The sequence below is a fragment of the Apteryx rowi genome, unplaced genomic scaffold (assembly GCF_003343035.1).
Source record: "Apteryx rowi isolate R43461 unplaced genomic scaffold, aptRow1 scaffold_177, whole genome shotgun sequence".
NCBI lineage: Eukaryota > Metazoa > Chordata > Aves > Apterygiformes > Apterygidae > Apteryx > Apteryx rowi.
In genome coordinates, this window is record NW_020448052.1 from 1,576,085 (window position 1) to 1,596,662 (window position 20,578).

Consider the following 20,578-nt stretch of genomic DNA (forward strand, 5'->3'; position numbering starts at 1 on the left):
AATAACCTCCACAACACTTGTTACTCTCAACGTCAAAGAAGGATTTCCCTCAGCTAAAGACTGAAATTCTTTTTTGGCTCAGAAAGCAAGATTATTCCTAAAGAACGGTCCTTTCTTAGCCTCTTTGCCAACTTCTCCAAGAAAAGCATACATGAAACATTTCAAATCAACTAAAATTAAACTAACTAAACTAATACAAGTTATCATTACATCTTTTCTCGATGTTTTAGAGGCTCACGTAAAAGGCAAGCTGCTGCACTAAGCACAGCTACCATAAGCCCAGGTGCAGAAAGCGCCACTGGCACCAGCACAGTAGGACACAGGGACCGGCCAGCCCTGCTGAGCAATACCTGCGAGGCAGGCAAGATTGCAAGCAACTACAAAACAGCGCACTGTCCTACACCGACACAGCCTTACGCTCAGGCTAATCCTGTGTCAGCATGGTTCAGACGGGTACCATCCTTGTTCCAGTCAAAGTCATGATAATCTATATAGTAGTGCCTAAAGGAAACAGGGTCAAAGAGCACAAACTAACAGCCCAATATAAGCAGTCTTGAGCATACTTTAAAACCCACAAGTAACACTTTGCAGAATAAGCTAATGAAGGCAGAACTGTTAAAACTCTCAGACCAATCACTGTATTTGCCATGTAGGAGATTGTAGATTACCCTTATTTGGTGCAGAATAGCATGACCCAACAAGGGCACACCAGACAGGAAAGGTGCAAAAGAGAGAGAGGAGGACATGAGGAGAAGTATCGTGTACATTTTCTACAGAAAACAGTAAATTTCACTTTCTTGTATTTCCTTAGAGAACATGACATTAGTATTCCCTGGTCAGCAAAAAGAGGCAGGCCCCATTTAATTCCTTGGCAAAATATACTGCATTGTAAGTACTATGAGAAGTACTGGTGTATCTCTCTATGTAACATGTAGTATAGTAGTATAGCATGTGCGTGTGCATGCATATATAAAAATTTCATTATATTATATACATTTTTATATATAATTTTATAGTATAAAATTATATATATACACTTTGTGCATGTGCGTGTTTGTGTCTGTGCATGTGTGTGTGTATTTATATGTAGAGTAACACTGATATTCAGTCATTTAGCTCTTTCAAAGGGCCCATTTCAGAGCTAGGTAGCTTAAATCAGTAGTTTAAACCTCTAGTAAGAGTCCAGGCTAGTCTCTGTGGACTAGACCCAAGCAAAGAGGTGAATTTCCACCAGTTCTGGTGGTTTAAGATAAGACTCTCCATCTCATTTTCACCTTGTAACCTGGTCTGAATGCTTTTGGGGAACATGCACTTGAGCAAGTGGGAAATGAAGACCATGTTGATTGGTACAGTAATTCCTAATAGAGAAAATAAGTCCAGAATATGCATTAAAACTACAACCATGCAAAGTTTAAGCAAGAAACATGTCATTAAGATTCAGTATAATTTATTTGCAAAACTATTATATGACAAACTTTCACATTTCTGATCTGCAGATTTTAAAAGTTGCCAGATTAAAAGTTTGACTACACATGACATTTTTTCAACGTGATAATAAGATTTTTATTAAAAATGTAGTGTAAAACACTATCAGTAAAAATTGCAAATGAAATATCATTGTTAGTCAACATATTCAGAATGATGGTGGTTTCTAGATACAGGTGTTCTTTCTTTTGTCACTCAGCTGAATGACTTACTGGGTAACATAAAAGACAGGAAAGCAGAACTGATCAAAGACTAGCCTGGCTTTCAGGAGAAACAATCAAAGCTAGAAAACTTGCCATCTATTTCAAAAGTAAATCCAAGTCACAGCAAGGTCACAACAGAAAAAAAAAAAAGGTGCTTAAGCAGTATTTCAACATCCTAAATAATATCTTGTAACCATGCAATTTCATGCAATGAAAAAGAGAGACAAAGAAGTTCAGTTTTTGAAAACACAAACCTGAGTAATTCCTCCTAAGCAGACAGAGAAGCATTTGCTGCCTTTTTGTTCTTTAATATTGTGTTTATTAGTGGACAGGCATGTAGATTTTCAGATCTGAATCAACACATGTTCAGCTCAACACATGTTCAGGTTGATACTTCATGTTCTTAAAAATGAGTCTAAGAACAGTAAAGTTCTCCCTTTTTATCTTTGCCTATATACATCAAGATCTTAATGCACATGTTCTTACTTTCAGCCAGAAATGTACAACTTTATCCTGATGTATCTGTCTAAGCTCTGCCTAATAGTTTGGTTTTCCTGGGGCATAATGCCCACCTTTCCACTGTTCTGCCATACTTAAAAATTATGAATTGATTAAATATCATAGAACACAGAATGCAGAGATGAGAGATATGAGTTTACAACAGATTATGCACCTTGGTTTGCTTTAAACTTTTTAGTAATGCTAGGATAGATAAGATCCTGTTACATATATTAAACTCTAGACTGTTGTGCTGCGTAGTCCATGCCCTTCATGGAGACAAGTATAGTCAGGGTCTTCTAAATTAACCATTTTTCAAACATTAAATTAAAGAAGTTTATTTGTAATGTGTTCATATTAAAATTAAATACACAATATATCATGCACTGTATTTTCCCTGAGCATTGGAAGGAAAAGGTGCTACGCAAAGGTTAAAAAATATATTCTTTTTGGAATTAGAGAATATTTTGAGATACACTGCATGATTTCATAATAGTTTACTATAAACATGCTCCAGACACCTTTTGTCACATTATTCTCCTTTGCTTCATGTGCAAAAATTCATAGCATCAATAAAAATAAGCTTTCTAAAAGAAGAGCAAAATCTGATATTGCACTTTTAAGCAATGTTTCTTTCAATCTCATTTTATTTTTCCCCAGAGTCGTCTCCAAAAAGAGAAGATATTAATGGTATTATTTAAAATACAAACACAAAAACATATACATTCAAAATATATTAGTAATAAATATGCATGTATGGGTGGGTGGTTCCCTCTGGAATGGATCTGGAGAAAAGTAGGGTCACTGCTTAAAACGCTGTATTTTGTTCAAGTCCTGCAAAGCTCAGTGCAGAAGTTCCCAAACTGCATTCCCACTAGTTGCATGCAATGACCTCAAACTGGTAGAAAAAAAAAAAAAAAAAAGAAAGAAAGTCATAAAAAGCAAAGAAGTCCTGGTTACTGCATTTTCCCCATATAGCGTTTGGCCAAACAATCAAATGCTAAAAGCTGCTGTTGCCAAAGGACAGCAGAAGACGGTATTGGAGGCAAGCCTTAATAACAGGCACATGGACAGACACGCAACCAAGAGCTGCTCCAGCCTTCACGAACACCAGCATGATAATCTCTTCCTAAACCAAGGTGAAAGGAATAAATTGCATTTAGCCTAATGGAAAACAGAAGAAACTCCAATTTCATTTTTGTTTTTCTGCTACGTGATTTCAGCCCGTCTGAGACGGACTCACATATTTAAGGAACACAGAGCCCCTTCAACCAAGCTGGACAGAATATTGAAAACTTTAATCCACAGAGTGTCAGAACAATTCCAACCCATCTCCCACAACGAATCCATTGTAGAGAACAAAACCCCTTTGTCCTTCAAAATGGGCTCCAAAATCCCTTTTACAGGGGGAAGGAAAGAGAAGAATGACAACTGGGCAGTGCAGTCAAGCACTCTGAATCCAACAGCAAACTACATGAGCCATTCAGATGGAAGAAAGATATGGTCTTTAGCCCATGCTATTTATGTAGAAAAAGAGGAAGAGAGATGTCAGCTTGCCAATTTGTTATATAAAGATCTGAAGAGTTTTATGGTAATTGGTGGTAGTAACTCAGGACACTGAGATATGACAGCCAGTGCCTCACACTACAGCAGAGAATGGTTTCAAGTTCAACATAAACCCTACAAAACTGAAAAATATAGATCCTTCAACCCATCGGCTTTATGGTATTCTAAGAGACAACCCAGTAATCTTCCGCAGATGCTGCTCACGTGTAGTGTTTTAAAAAGCCCAAACTTGCAAAATCTTCATTTTCTAGAAAATCCCAGGAAACATTATGCCTCATGAGAAAAGAGAGGAAAGGCTGCCATATAATTTGTCAGGGAAGACAGCTTTGGTATAAAGAAACATACATTTAAAAATCCCAAATATTACTATTCCTCTTTATAGGATTGCCTCCTCCCCCTCCTAGAAACAAAAGACCCCCCCCCCCCCCAGAAAACACAGTGAGGAAAAGAATCAAATTAATTTAATTCTGTTTCTCTAGCACAGCAGTTTTTAACCTTGGGTTCGTGGCATGTAACTAAGAGAAGTAATTTTATTGATATTTAAACTCACTATGAAGAGATCCACAGGAAAATTTTAGGCAATCATGGAGTACAAGACTTGGAAAACTTCTGTTCCAGTAGAAGACTCTAGTTACCAAAAACCTGGTACCAGAGGGCATTATTTCACTTCCTCCTCAAAAGACTGAAGATAATGGATCTGAATTAATGCTCCTTCCCACTCTAAGAGTCAGCACTACTACACTGTGACACAGATTGATAGAAGTTGTCAGATTAAAAGAGATAAAAGGAAAGACAACCCTATGGTGTTAAGGAACAGATGGGAACACAGTCTAAATCATAGCTGGACAGTTTATTTCACAAGAAGGAGGGTAGTTTATGGGGCCAAGCTGCAGGGTCACTTGTAATAAATGTTCTCTCCAAGAGGAAGCTCGGGCAGGAAAGATGGAGGGAGGGACTGTGTTTGCTACCAAGAATCCCATGCTGACTGGACAGCATTTTGCAGAGACTGCGGGCACTGAGGGCAGGTTTTCCAGAACTCTTGAAAGAACACAAGCATAAATTTGTTTTTTTGAAGTTACCTTGATAGTCGTAGGATTGGAATAGGTGAGCAATACCAAAGTTACGCTGTCCTTCTCAAAGACCTTCAGTTAGGACTTCATCTTCCTTCCCCCTATACTTACTAATCTTTGGCTGAAACTCCCTTTTATTAACCTAACTCCAGACTTCTTGTTTATTTCCTTATTCCAAAGCTGCAGAAACAGCTCATTCCTGACTCTCGCTCCTTCACAAAACACAGGAAAAAAGGGAAGTGCAGATGGATTGATAAAAGGAAGGTCACAAAAAGTGTCAGTTGTGTGTCTGTGCCCCACCATTCATATGAGACTAGCTCCACAAGATCCAGGAATTAAATCTCTCACCACATGTTACTATGATATCACTCCCCAGTTAATTATGAATTAAATTGGTGCCATCTTGCCGCAAAGAATTCCAGTCCACATGTCCTTCTGCTCATCCTTCCCCATTTGACTTGAACAATGCACACCCTGCACACTTCTGCAGATCTCTGCCTTCCATCAGACATTAAAGATGTTCTACTCCACAATTAAGTATGCACTCTATTAAATACCACTCTGACAGTTTTTAATGAAACCCAACAGTCACTGCAGGGGCAGTGAGACACAATTAAAAAGGTTTCAAAGCACTGCTTTAGGTCATAAATGGGTTATCAGTTTGGCTTTTGACGAGTCTTACGTTGCATGGCCACAGTTGGACAGCTATTTAATTGAAGTTTCTCATCCCCTTCAACTCTTCATCTAAAGAGAACATAAAATTAACTAACAGCATTAGTGGACACATTCCTTTTATGCAACTCAACAGGACTCAAATATAAAAGCACCGACCTGCAGAGGTCCTGCAGCTCAAAGAGGGGAACTTAACACTTTTCTATCCTACTACTCTTTGTAAGAGCTCAGCCCTTCTGTAAGCTAAAAATACTCGACTATTTCCAGTGAAACAGCTTTCATCATCTCAGGTTTAAAAGACACCACCATGAATCCACTCTAGATGAGGCACAGTCACACTAGATTTTAGTCTGAAAGCTCCTGTTCCACCCACAATTGCTGACCAGGAAACAGAGGTATAGTGCATGTACCGTCAACCAAAGTTTCAAAATCAGAAGTTTTCTCTGTTTAGCTGATCAATTATAATTTTTATTTGCACATTGCAAAGCAAACAGGTAATAGCATATTTAGGTTACTAACAGATCACAGTAATGCTTAATGGCAAAGTATTACAATCAAGGCATTATAAATGTTGCTCTCAGCTTCACTCCCGACTTACATGAACTTAATCAATTACAACTCCTATTTGCCTCAGTCTCCCCTCTCTAAATAAGGATAACACTTGCTATTTCTTGGTGTAGCTGAAGGTTGAATTAATTACACTTTACCAAGGATTAGGATTCTTCAGAGAGGCTCAAAATGACAAGAAAAAGTACAAGACATTACAATGAGTATCAAAACATTTGTTATCACACTTGTTTCTAAATGGCCTCACTGAGAAACACTTCAAACCAAATAGTATAGTGTTGAATTTACTATACCATAAAAAAAACAAAACACCCTTGGTACATTCACAGATTAGCTGTTAAGGCAAGTGCACAGTACTACAAGCAAACAGTCTTAGAAATTAGAAATCTTGAGGATTTTTAAAGTAAGATAACTTAAAAATTTTGCTGACAAGCAAAATCAGATACATTTGTTACAAAAAAGTGATAAGAGACAACTCCGGCTAAAAAAAGCGGAGCCAGTCAAGACGCCATGAACATCCCTGCTGGATCTCCAGTGTTTGCCACCTCTGGGAAAGGGCTCTGTGCGATGCCTGCAGCAAGGCACGAGCCACGAGCTCAGCTCCTAACTGCAGCCCTGGCTCCAGGACCCTCCGCAGGCAGCAAAAGCGCACGCGTCAGCATTCGCCCAGCTGCTTTGGCGCGATTTAATTTACGCTGACCACAGAGCGACTGCGATAGCTCTCTGAGATGCCACAGCATGCAAACCGAAGGGTGGGGGTTAAACAAGCAGCAATGCGCACCAGATGTCTGAGGAGGACATCTAAAAGATCCGGAGCACAAGGAAGCATATTAAAAAAAAAAAAAACAAAAAAAAAAACCCTCCTTCCATGCCATAAATATTTATACTAAATCCAAGAAACTGGCCGAGTTCAAACTTGTCTGATATGAATCATACAGCACTTCCCTCACCCCTCTCCATTTAATATGTTCTGTAAAAAACCACCACAAAGGAGGTGCCATAGTCATGTCTACTTTTTTTTTCTTTTAATAAGCTAAGAATATGTTTTGTAAAGCTCCTGCTTTTGAACAGATTATTTTTCAAAGGATATTAACAGAACAACTGGATAGTCTTATTTTAGTTGGCCAACTCCTGTGTGGTATCTTCTGGTCTTCCTAGATTATTTAGATTCATAGAAACAGTTTCCTTTTGACTGGACAACTTTAATTTTCTTCACATGGCCATTTAATAAATTAGGAATGCATCACGCAGAGGAAAACTCCAACTGAATAATATGGAACTGCAAAACAACCATTTTCTGAAGTTTTACAAATATCCGAATCTACTTTCAGAAGTGAAACACACCAAGCGTCAGCAGCTAAGTAACAGAACTGCAGGTCGTACTACTCCTGCCGCCACGTCTCTCGCAACCAGCCTGCACTAGGGCCATTTGTAAGATGAGTAAGTAATCATTCTCAAAAAGACAACAGCTGCCCTAAAAGTCACTTGGCAGCTTTGGTTTTCACTTTTCCTTTACAACGGATTGCTGGGCTCCGAATGAAAACTACAATGGCTATTGCCAAAACAGTTGTTCTATGAATTTTCGTCAGGATAAAACATAATAAACATTTCAATAGGGGATTATACTCCCCTATTGCAGTGCCATTCCTGTCTTGGCTGGCAAAAAGATAGGTTGATCTACTAAGTCTCTCTTATTTTCTAACTAGAATTCATGTTTAAAGATTTAGTCATAAACAAACAAGTGAAAAAAAAACCCTATTTTTTGCATGCTGAGAAATAAATATTAAGCCTTGTAAACCAGGGAGGTGTAATGCTGAGTGATTTCCATGCCTGCCCTGTCTAATAGGTTTCCAGGAAAAACTAGTGCTTTTTAAACATAACTGGTTCCAAACTTTTCCTGGGAGAGCAAAGATATTTCTTGGAACCTGCTAACAAAGTTTGGAAGAGCAGGAGGAAAGTTATATCCTACAGTGCTTGATTCTCGTAGTAGACATGGAGCAGTCCAAAATGCTGAGGAGTCAAAGAGAGGGGTATGAGTCTGTCTTAAACTAATCAGAGAGAGACTCGTGTAACAGTGTATTACACCAAGACAGGAGCCAAAGTTTCTGTGACAGAACTAAGCTAGTACTTACCTGTTGAAAGCATTCATTTATTAGTTATTTAAAACTACTTTTCCCCCCTCCTCTCCACAAAAGGTATACCGGCTTTCTGCTTTATTCTGAACAATATCTACCTCCATCAATATACACTGCATTGTGGATGATCTTCTCCTCTAAAGACAAAAGCAAAACTAGGCACACAGTGCCATTTAAAATTTTAGGAGGGAAAAGCTAGACTTCACCATGTACTACTACTTTTAACAGGTTCTTCTTTTTTTCACACCAATAACAACAAAGTTAAAACAGCAAAGACAACAGTGTTAATAATAATAATAAAAAAATCTGATACCAAACAGTGCCATAAGAGTTAGGTAAAGGAAACATTCAAAACTGCATTTCATACTTTTTTTCCCCACGCTCATTCTACTTTTCACCTGAGATTTTCACAACTTATAGTTAAATTCCTATTAAAACTATGTAATATCTTTGATAGTTATAGTAGCTACGTAGTATCTTAGTAGATCATTTCATAGTAGCTATTTTGAAGACTCTCCACCTCACTGAGATTTCTGGGTGATTTTTTTTGGCAAGAACCAATACTGTGGTGGTCCCAGAAACACCATTACTTCAACTTCACTGAGGCTGTACAAGAAAAACTGTTATGGAGGTTTTTCCTAATGAATAAAATGCTCCAAGCTCGCCTTATCTTAACAGCAGTGCCAATTTATTCCTGATGGTAAGAATAAAACTCTTTCAATCTCATCCATCTGTAACATGAGGTTTACAAGTTGACAGAGAAAACTCTAATTAAGAGCTCAATTGCCTGTTCAAATTTGAATTTGTGCTAGACGACAACCTATGGCCACTCTTCCCTTCCCACCAAGACTCATAAGATACATGCCAGTACACACCAAGTCACACGCGCTACTGCACCAGCTTGCAGAGATAGGCGTGAGAACGTTCGCTCTCTCTTAAAAAGTTGTTTGATGAAGTACCAAGGGAGATCTGCCTCAAGGAGACTAAAACTGTGCATTGTGGCATGTATGGAGTACATACGACTGCATCCACAGTCTGGGTACAATGCTAGTACAACAACTCCTAGCAGCGCTGTAGTCAACTATCACAGTCAACCGTCTACCAAAGTCTATGGGTTTTATTGAAAGGGAAAGGAAACAATGATTCTTTGTGTGTCAAGAAATCGTTACATGCTGATTTGTAAAGTGATTTTGAGGGAGATGATACAAACTGCATGATGAAGAAAAAAATTGGCTGGCTATAAAATAAAATGAAAACCAAAAACACTCATGATTCTTTAACACTGGAAAAGTATAATACAATTTTTGTAAACACTCCTCCAGAAACTTGTGTTCATCACTACCGCATGTTATTATCAGCGAAGAATTATAGGCTCTGTCCTGCTGGATTATTGTTAGTGTAAACAACTTTGCTAAATTGCTTGGCACACAGTCTGCATGCAGCATGTTAAAACTCTGTAGTCTATTCAGCCAAAATCAAATATAAAGGCCCATCTGTATTAATCCTCAAGAAGAAATTAATAGACAACTATTTTCATGCAAAGCAGATATTTAAAAAAGGCAAAACCAATACATATGGATGAACTTTTTCATTCATAATTTTAGATGCCACACAATGAAGACTGTTGTTTAAGCTTTTCATTTTTCTATAAAAGTTCTCTATACAATACAGTGCATTGTTCAAACTCTGGAGCAATTTAAGCTTTTTCAATGTCTCCTAAAATCCCTGGATTTATATCCAAAGAGACTTGGCACTGTAACAAATTTGACTTGTGAGTAACAAGTTACAGCCTTTAAGCAAATTGCTCATTAACACAGAATTCAAATCACTGCTACAGACCTCACTACCTTTTCTCTCTGGGAAAAATGCACTGCCTATCTTACCCATTTGAAAGTTGTGGGATAACCCACTATCATACCTGCTTCTCTCTTTGTTTGAGTTCTCAGTACAAATGCTGAACTAGTATGAAAGGTGAGGAGAACAACAGAACTCCAGGAAAAGAATTTTTAAATCTGACCCAAAGCTATCTTGCCTTTGATGAATGAGGAAAATAAACAGAAATTTGATGTCAATACTGAAAAGGATATTCCCAACTTCATGCCAGGAGGAAATGAGTAAGAAAAGCCCATCTGTGAAGTTGTAGCTCTTTGTTTTTTTCCTAAAGATAAAAGACATTTAAGAGCAAAACCCACAGAATGTTCTCTAAATGTGGGACACTCTGGGTTCCTCTTACTTTACATGACTGATTACTACAAAGTTCAATCTGAACAGAAATTTTACACAGCACGATTAATAAGAACACTTAATTCACTATGAAGGAGATTTCTATTCCATTTATTATTTTATTAATTCTTAATAGAAGCATAGTGTTAAAGTCATTTTATATATTTAGAAACTAAACCAAACTTTGGAGTTAATAGGAGAAACTGATGTTACAAACCCAGAGTAAAACGCAAGATCAGCAAAGAAAACTGTTGGAAACTATTCTTTAGAACTTAAGAAAACATGTTATATGTTGTTAAAAAGCAAATGAAGTTAGCAGAATCTGTTTCAGGCTCTGCATTTGATATCAACATCTAAACTGGCCTTTTTGGGAAGATATACATATACTCAAAATGGCTTGCAGTGCCCTAAGAAAATACACAGCTACGCAAGCTCAATATTGGAGCCAAGTAATGCTTCATTGTTACAGGAAGTCAGTGAAATAATTATGTAATATGCCGCTAACTAATGTAAGCTGTCCTGAAACCAAAAAGGGGTGTTTTTCTATAAATCTGGATCCAATTTTCTTCATTAAAAAAATCCAGTCTTTGGGACTGTCCAGAGAACCCTGCAAAACTATTCCAAGTGCTTCAAGTCTCATAACATGCCTGGGGGATTTCTTAGCATCTTATTGCATTTCTTTATACCTTTCACAGCAGAGCAGTCCAAGCCCTGCGAATGTAGCAATAACACAAAGCATTTGACAATGGGAGAAAGAGGAAGGAAGACAGAAAGCTGCCTTCCACCACACAGCCATCCGTACACTCCCTCAGACAAACAGCAAAATGAAACAAAGCTTTCAGGAGACATTGCACCTTCTCATACATGTTCTACTGGAAACAAGGAGCCCCAACTTGCTAGTCTACCCCTGGAGTCAGTCGAAGAGCAGGATCACCTGAGAGTTGTTTTGTTTAACTGGGAGCCCTCCGTGCCATTACCTCACACACATGGCTCTCAGCGAAAGAATATTGAGCTCAAGTTAAGCGAGTTTCCATAGCAAAACAAGATGCAGATGTTCTACCTCTGAATACATGCTCAGATCAAGTGCTTGTCATTTGAGACGAAGCACTGGGAACTCCAGACCGATACAGAGCGGCTCTGCTTCGTGGCCTTTTCACCTCAGTGAGGACACCAGTCTCCCCTGAGTTTTCCAATGTCTCTGAGCTCATTAGAAAGAAAACAACGATGCTAAAGCACTACTCGTTAAACTGGCCATTGTTGATACCTGGCAGCAAAGGTTTACTAGGAGGATGTCAAGTGTATTCAGGTTAAAAATCAACATCAAGATGCTGAGTCAACAAGTCCCTGATAATTTCTTCTTTTCTAATTGCACCAAATAGATTACAAGAAATTGCTTGAAATAGCTGGTCATTGCTAATACGACTGTCATTTTTCCATCATGGAAGACTGAACATTTCTGTTTCAATGATTTTAAAATTTCATCTTTCATCTGAGAGGGAGAAAAAACTCAAATTTTCTTTTTTATGCAAATTTAAAAGGTCACATTAAGATTTTCCTCCAAAAGCATCATTGAGATTACCATGGGGCATCACCAGGAACTCAAAGCTAGTTATAATAAAACACTCAGAAAGACACACTATCAGCATAAAACAAACCACCCTGAAAAAAGGAAATTGCTTATTCAGTGGTTATAGACCCCCCAGTCAAAAAAAACTTCCACCTCATCCTTGATTATAATCCTTCTGCAAGCTGGGATTGTCTGAATTATGTTTGTATGCACAGTTTTCCATCATGTTACAGAATGGCAGAATAGTGGAGGCTTTGGAGAACATCTAGTCCAATCCCCTGCTTAAAGCAGGGTCAACTAGAGCAGGTTGCTCAGGACCATATCCAGTTGGGTTTTAGGTATCTCCAAAGATGGAGACTCCACAACCTCTCTGGGCAACAGCGTCTAGTGTTTGATCACCCTCACAGTAAGAAAAGGGGTTTTCTTATGTTTGAGAAAACAGTCAACTCCATACTAAGTAAGACGCCATACTACAAAGCACTCAGCTACCCCTGCAACACACTGTTACTTCCTTTTGCTTAATGGGAGAACTTCCTGATCTCCCACTTCCCCCCCCAACCTCAAAAACAAAACAAAAGAAAAAAACCCATACTTTTCTGTCCATAAAGAAGATTCCATCTACAATTAGTCATCATTCCTGTCTCTTCCCCTAGACCTCCACAGAGTAAGCTAAGATCAGAAAAATGTTTTACGAACTAAACAAAGACTAAAGATGTACTCATTTTAATTGTCCATGGCAGACCAAATTTTCCTTAATAGCATTTGGCCAACAAACATTCTCTTAATCACCGGCATGTGATCATGACACCACTTTAGGAACAGAATGAGATGTAGACATATCTGAGGTTTCTTGCACCTACCAGTCAAAAAAGACTAACGAAGTGCTGGCATTAACTCAGTTATCAGAAGCTTGCAGATAGCAAATTACTGTCTGCAACTCTTGCAGGACAAGAAAAAGGAGGACTCCTCTCGGGATGCAAACTATACTCTTCTACTCCATGTTGAACTAAAGAGCTGCCAAATGCACACAACAGAAGAACTTTTCCCATTTCTTATGTACCACTACACCTCTTATCCATAAGCTGAAAACCAGCTAGGTGAGAGAACAGTAGCTACAAATCAATGGCATACAATTGCAGTTGCTTATACCATAGGTGAAAAATTACACAAAACAGCTAGTAAACATCATAAAATCATAATAGCACATTTTGCCAACATACAACTCATTTCAAACAGCAAGTGCAAGTGTTTCCAATGAGAATCTAAAGGAGTAGGGAACCCATCTCATTTATTTCCTGTAGGAGATAGGTGCATAATTCTTCCCTCTAAAATTTCAAACCTATTTTCACATCATATAATGTATTTGTGTCTTATCCTACATCTGCAAAAGTACTTCTCAGGAAGATATCTATTTATAAGTAGTTCAAGTATGACCTTCAATAAATCCTAATTAATTGAGTTTGAAAGGGCACTTTGTTCTCAATATACTTACTACCACAGCAGTGTCTTTGAAAAGACAAGATCCATCACTGCTGACACAACTCTCTTATAAAATAAATACTATGGCAGAGGCATGGAAGATCTGTAGGCATCTCTAAAAACACCCTTCAGAGTTCAGTGCAGATGTTGCCAGTGTTTATACTTTTTAAACCACTGGGATATAAACACCTCACTATAAACACCACTGAAGTTTTGCTTTTCTTTTCTTCATTTTTTGTGTGTTTATTTTAGTGTTAAAAATGTTAACTTCCATAGTAAGGAAAATAGCAGCAGATGTTTAAGCTAAACAAAGACTGCTACAGTAGAGTGTATTCCTCAAGCTATTCTTTTACTTTTGAACTACTAAAGCTAAGATCTGTTTAAATAACAATTCTTGGAGAAGAAGGATAGAAAAAGAGAGGCTGGAAAGAACCTCCCATAAATATTAGGCATAATTATAATGAATTGAACTAATGAGCCAAAACTACAATTGTTCTGCCTTTGTCAACAAAACACTCAGGAACACAGCGCCAGGTAAGAATTTTAATGAAAAACTTCATGGTCATCATCAGTTGTCAGTTACATCCTAATCAAGCATTGGTTATTACAGAGGGCAATGACAAGTTAAAACAAATGAAGAAACCAACAAAAACCCAACTTTCAGGATTCTTTATCCAGCACTCTTGTGGTAATGAAGTTTCAGAGAAGAAAGCACAGAAGGAGAAAGAACATGAAAATGCAACTGGTCTAACAGTAGCTCTGCTCCATATTATTCAATACTGATGAGCAAGCTTGATCTTCTGTAAAACAGATTTATTCAAGCAAATATCTGCATCTTTGTGCAAGAGAGAGAAAGGAGGGGAAAAAAAAAAAAAAAAGCAGCAGAGATATGACCAGTTCTACAAGGAAGCCTGCCATTTCCCGAAGGCAGGAAATGTGGCCATTCTGATTTAGTGAGAGAAAAGATAGTATTTTCCAGAGTGAGGTTCAGCTCCCTGCCTTCTGGCCTAGTCTTTTTCTAAAGGATGTGAATAGATAGCTCCTTATCCTATCTATACTCTTTACTGTTTCTTCCCTGTAACAACTAGAGCAAGTTTATTTTCCAAATGAACATGGAAAATGTTCCTGCTGAATCAGAAGAAAGATTTCTGCGATGCTTGTGTGTGGCTACAGCAAAAACAGTTCTACTGCCAAGCTGAATTAGCTCAGTGGTGCCTTTCTTTCCAGTTAAAGCCAAGCCATTACCACTTCTTCAAACTGCACGTAGATAAAACTCAACTAGATTAAGAAACTGATTTTACCCCATTACCTCAGGCAACTTCAAAACAGGACTAGATGTCTACAAAATCAAGAGCAAACGCCAACCTACATTAGCTGAAGACAACAAAAGTAAAATTCAGAGTCCACCAAAGCAAAAAAATTACGTTTTCCAACTAGTTGTGTAATTCTTTCCACAGGGGACGGGAGCGTGGGGTGGTTCTTGGGGAAGGAGGGGTGTGCGCGCGGGAGGAGGGGAGGCATCGCGCGGCCAGGGCTTGCTCAGCGCTGCACAGGAAATGAGAAGCCAAACAATGGGCCGCTCTGTGCTCTGCGCACGGCGCCGCGGCAATCCCCAGCGCTGCCCACCAAACTCCTCATTGTTCCCGGCGGAACTGCTGAATCGATATGGAAAATTATTTCAAGACTCGCTGTCTAAAGACGTCTATCTTATGCCTCAAAGCGGCAGCACCTATTTGAGAGGCTGGATTACGAGTAGAAAAGTACATAGCTTATACATGGGTATAAGTGTTAATTTCTTTCACAGCTGCAGAAATTACAAACAAAAACCGTATCATCACAATATAGCAACCAAATAGCAACATATTGCTTTAAACTCATTTATCTAATGTTATCTTCAAGAAAAAATAAAATCAAAGAACACGAAAAGTACTCTTTGTGCAAAAAGGACAGAGAAAACGTGCGGTAAGAAGAAACGTCCTTCCTTTAAACAAAGCCTCAACCACAGCACAAACTGCGAGGTCTCTTGCAACCGACAGCAGAGATTTCCTTGCAGGAGAGAAATTTCATGCTTACAAACAACAGAAAACACACCCGACAAAAGACGCTTTGTGAAATGAAACCATTACCTTCATAGCACAGAATGCCAATATTGTTGTTCATCTTGTCCAAGTATTGGTAGTTCAACAGGTCCATCTTCATAAATAGCATTTATTGGGCTAGCAAAAAAGACCAGCTTGTTTGCTTTCGCCCAGAATCAGGGAGAAGGAAGCCAGGCAAATTGAGCCGAGCAGGTTCCCAGCTTCCTAAACTTCACTAGCACAAGGCCCAGTCTTCAGCTAATCAAAACAAAGTATATTAAAGGAAAATTGGAGGGATTAAAACACATACACTCTCCCTTCCAAAGTACTGAAAAGTAAAGGTATACTGTGTCCTTCAGTACAAAGACGACAGTTTTAAAACTTTTCAAGTCTTTTTCCAAATAAAAAAGGGGAAAAAAGAAAGAAAAAAAACAGAAACAAGGGAAATTTCCTAGGACAAAGGCACACCAGTTCTCCTCACAGCCCGCTGCAAGTTAACTGCACTGACATGCAGGCTATGCTTGGTATGACTCGTATGTAAACTAGCTTCCTCTTTCTCTGAGGCAGCGAGGACTGAGCATGCTCAGTGAATCCCTGGAGCTCTTCAAATGTCAGGGATATTTTCTGCACAAGATCAGTCTCTAAATGTACCGAGTGTTTGAAAGAACGAGAAGGAGGAGGTGGAGAGCCTGTACAGAAGGGGCCGTGTCAGAGTCGCCCTTGACAGGAAGCAGCGCTGCCACTGCAGAACCGAGCAGCAGCAGCGGTGGCGGCGGGGGGGCTGGGGGAATCCAGGGAAACAGGGAGGCCTCTGCTGCAGCCTGGGCAGAAGCTGAGCAAGCCAATGCGCGAGCAGGCCAGAGTCACTTCACTTCTGAACAAGAGAAGTGAGCTAAAAGTCAATCTAGTTTAGATGAATTATTTCTTTTCAACTTTTACTTAATTACCCAGCTTGCTTTTCCTCAAACACTAAAATGTCTGTGACTCCTGTTCAGCATGGCCTCAGACATAGCCCAATATTGCTGCAATGAAAAGTAATGCTATTTTACACTAGCGGAACAGAGTTTTCACAGCTCTGATATGATAGTAAGAATTGAAATTAAAGAAATAAGATACAGCAGGTATGCCTGCATGTATGTGCACAGGTACGGTATACTCCTACGCACCCACCGCTGCATTGAAATCCTTGAGGAATACTAGTAGTTAAACAAGCTGGACTCTGGATTTTTAATGGCTGTTAAAGCTCCAGTTCAAATGACACAGAGGATGGAGATTTTTACAGCAGTTGTTCTCGTCTCAGGATGTGGTCTGCCCTTCTGCAGATCAAACCTTGATCTTAAAGATGCCAGCTGCTTACACAGATGTGTATGAACCATCGCAAAAAGGCAGAACCATCTGTATGCATGTAAGCCTGTGCTACCCTAATGGGCACCAGTCCGCACTTCCTGTGGCAGATCAACACATGAAGTCTGATTTGACAGGAAAAATGAAATAAATACTGGGAAAGTTTGGTCTAAGGCAAACAAAGAACTAATGGAGTCTTAATCTTCCCGCTGCCTCTGTCTGCCCTCTTTGGCTTGGAGCATAACTCTTCTCTACCTGATTGGGAGGGAGAATTTTAACGGTACACAGAATGCAGTTGGGGAAAAGAACCAAACTCCCATTTCCACCTTCGGAATTTCTTCTGTATCTTAGAGAAGGTATATAGATTTATAGAGGCAATTCATGGAGTGACACTTTGTCAAAGCATTTTGACAAGCACTACTTGAATGTTGTGGGTATTTCAGCGAGACTGGGTAACTTGGTTAAATGATATTAAATACAATACAACAGAGAACAAGCTAACTGAAAGGAATTTTGCATTACTGGAAAGACTAAGGTTAAACAGCCTTTTCTTGATTATTATTATGGAACAAAAAAGGCACTCTCTTAATTAGAAAGATTAATCTCTAGGACTTTAAACATGGTATAAAAACTTGTGGGTACTTAATGCTGAAGTAACAATACATCTTCTGGGTAATAGGAACTAATAAAAAGGTTGCAGTCATATTTTTGCCTCACAGGTTTTCTTACCACTAAAGCTGTAACCACTTATCTTCAGCCAAAGTAATGCATGGTATTTTCTAGAAAGAAGAATGTTCTTAATAAAGAAAGGAACATTATGATTTTCAAGCAGGGGGACTGGAAATTTGAAGTACCACATCATCTTGTGCATACTCAAATTCAAAGATATTCTATATTGATGCTTCAGATGTCCTCTTTCCTATCTTTTACTTACAGACAAACTTATCATTTAACAAAGACAAAGAAAAGTGTTAGCTAGTTCCTTAATTATATAAACTGACATAAAAAAATGCATGTAACCTTAACAAAAGTTTCTTCTGCAAGAAATATAAGTTTCTTATGTAAAATATGCCAAAGCTTTGGGGAAAAATATTTATGACACGTATAGTTTTTAATAAATAGAACATCACTGAATTTATGTTAATAGAAAACATTTTATGGGCACTTGGGAAGGATAAGGAGAAATAAATATTTAAGCTTCCCAGTTTAAAATACTTAAGTTTTTGTTAGAAGTGCAGGTGATGGAGGAGAAAAGAAAGCAATATCTAAACTTTTCAGAGCAGCAGTCTACAAGACAGCGTTTGCACATAACACACTAGCTCTACAAGGGCTTTATAGCTCAAAGCCCAATATTTCAAATTCCCTTCTATACCCTAAGATACAAGTTTCTTCAAGTTGATTGGAAAAGCACTGTTTGATATTCCCTGCAAACCACCGACTGCCCACTGTTGCTGTCCAGACACCAATAAAGAAGTTAAGATCACTGCTCTATAGGTTTTTAGACTGTGATGACCATTTTACTATGTGAATAGCTTTTGGCAGTACAAGCAAGCACTATGATTAACACTAGTCACATGTTACGTAATGACTTGGATGCTTCACATTAAATAATAAGCTGGTACCAAACATAGGGTGCTTTATGAATTCCTAAATTAAAATATAAATACTGAAAGTAAGAGAATGTCTAGTGAAAGAATAGGAAAGGAAAACTATTTATGTGAATATATCTCAATATATCTAAAACCAAAATTCATTCATATGGAAGCTTTCTTTGAAAGAAAAACTTAACGAAACTTTCAAAAGCTCAACAGGCTTAAACTGAGCACACGTTAACATGAAAAACTGCCATGCTAGCATGATATTAACATAGTGCCAGGTTTTACTTTCCTGTAATGTACTCTGGTTCTGAGAGCAAAGAATTCCCGACTCCCTGGTTAGTGATTCATCCAACATTTTGCCAGCTTGAGATACCTTCCATTGAACTGAAATCAATAATCAGCACATAGGCAGGCCATGTGTAATATATAGTGAAAAACAAGCTATTATCATCATCCCAGGAACTTTTCTTCTATACACTGATATTTGCAAATACACTTATCTGCTGTACTGTCTAGGTTTCATATTAACTAGAGTACTTCTTATAACATTGCAAGCATTTTTCTTTTGTAAAACAGATAAACACCCGTATCTATATATAAATTGTTTAGTACAGGGAAACTTTTAACACAACAGCACCCCCTAGAGGTAACTGACCCCCCCAACACACACACACACACACTCTCTCTCTCTCTCTCTCTCTCTCTCTCTCTCTGAATGTTTTCATGAAAGATTCTGCCCTGAAACATCTCCGCAGGCTTCATGTTTCTAAACAGCGGCTCTTACAAAGAATTCCTTAAGGCATCAAGCCCATAATACCAGGTTTGAGACTGAGTTTTTGTGATTTTTTACAGCATTTAAATGCGCAGTGAGCTGCTTTAGAACCCCCCTTTTCCAGCAAGCTATAACGGAGCACTTCTGCCCCCTCTCTGCTGCCCTCAGCCCTGCGCGGCCCCGCAGAGCCGCTCTGCCCCCCCGCGCGCCCCCTCCCTCCCTCGCCGCGGGCGGTGGCGCTGAAGGGCTCGAGCGAAGGGACCGGGGCCGCTGCACGGCCGGGCTGCGCTCGGGGCCGCGCCACGCCGCGCCGGCCCCTTCCCTAGGGGGTGTGCTGCCTCCCGCCCGAGCACCGACACCTTAGAGCGAGGTGCGCGCTTCAGCCACCTAGGCACAACGCGAACCTCACCCTTCAGCGGCAGCACAGGGCAACTATTTCTAGAGCGACCAATTCTGCAACTGAGAGAAGAAAACTAACTCTTTACAGAGGGGAGACACGTTCTGACATAAAACATCAGGCAGCATTCCCCACTGTAATTCCGTTTTTGAATAGCCAAAACTACCTGGTACAGTTCCCGAGCTCAGACGGGCATGTATGACGTACCAAATATTAGCTGATACCGCATTACCCTCAAGGAAAGAGGCGGAGAAATAAAGCAAGAATACTTCAGCAACAGGTTGCGCCTTTTTCCTTCAACAATAAATAAATAAATAAATTTTAGTCAGCAGCTGCTAGGTGGCGATGTGCCTGAAGGAAAAATGCCGCTTTTCCTTTTCTGCACAGTCAACTGTAAAATTGTTGCACTTAACCACCTAAATTTTTTATTCCAGTTAAAATACATTTCACAGAAAAAAAGCAAAGATTCTCATCTAAGCAAAATGGGGCTTTTGTTTTTAAACAAACTCAGATCTGATAAGAAAGCATAATTAAAAATATGTTACAAATGGGAAACTCAGAGATAAATTACTGCATGATCAGGAAAGCGATGTTTAAAGTTTCTTGCAAGCAGCTGTCTCAACAGCCATGCCTCCAAGACCCACATAAACAAACGTAATACAAGAGTAAACCCTTTGCTCAGGGACCCGGATACTACAACACATACCTTTTTGTTTTTTTTTCCCCTTCTCCCAAAGCACAGGGGAATGACCACGGCAGCCATGAACAGCTCTTATCAAAATACACATCCTTACAGATCACGTAAGTTTTCTACCTAAAGGTACATAGCAAATAGACATTAATCACATCAAACTAACTTATCCCTTTTACAACCTTTAAAGAAAAAAGCCCCAGTGGGCAGAACATCTCTGCCAAGGCTAATGC

At 39.0% G+C, this 20,578-nt stretch overlaps 1 protein-coding gene across 2 annotated transcripts in view; it reads right to left on the minus strand.

Annotated features, from left to right (window-relative positions):
- VGLL4 (vestigial like family member 4) overlaps positions 1-20,578 on the minus strand; it is a 95,934-nt gene that overhangs the window by 33,954 nt on the left and 41,402 nt on the right. The window contains exon 1 of one of the 2 annotated variants that reach the window (XM_026061179.1): positions 15,592-16,045. The exons of the other annotated variant lie outside the window; for it this stretch is intronic. Coding sequence (XP_025916964.1) covers positions 15,592-15,673 — 82 coding nt within the window. The 5' untranslated portion in view covers positions 15,674-16,045. Of the gene's footprint in view, positions 1-15,591; positions 16,046-20,578 lie in introns of those variants that run through there. 2 annotated transcript variants of the gene reach the window in all.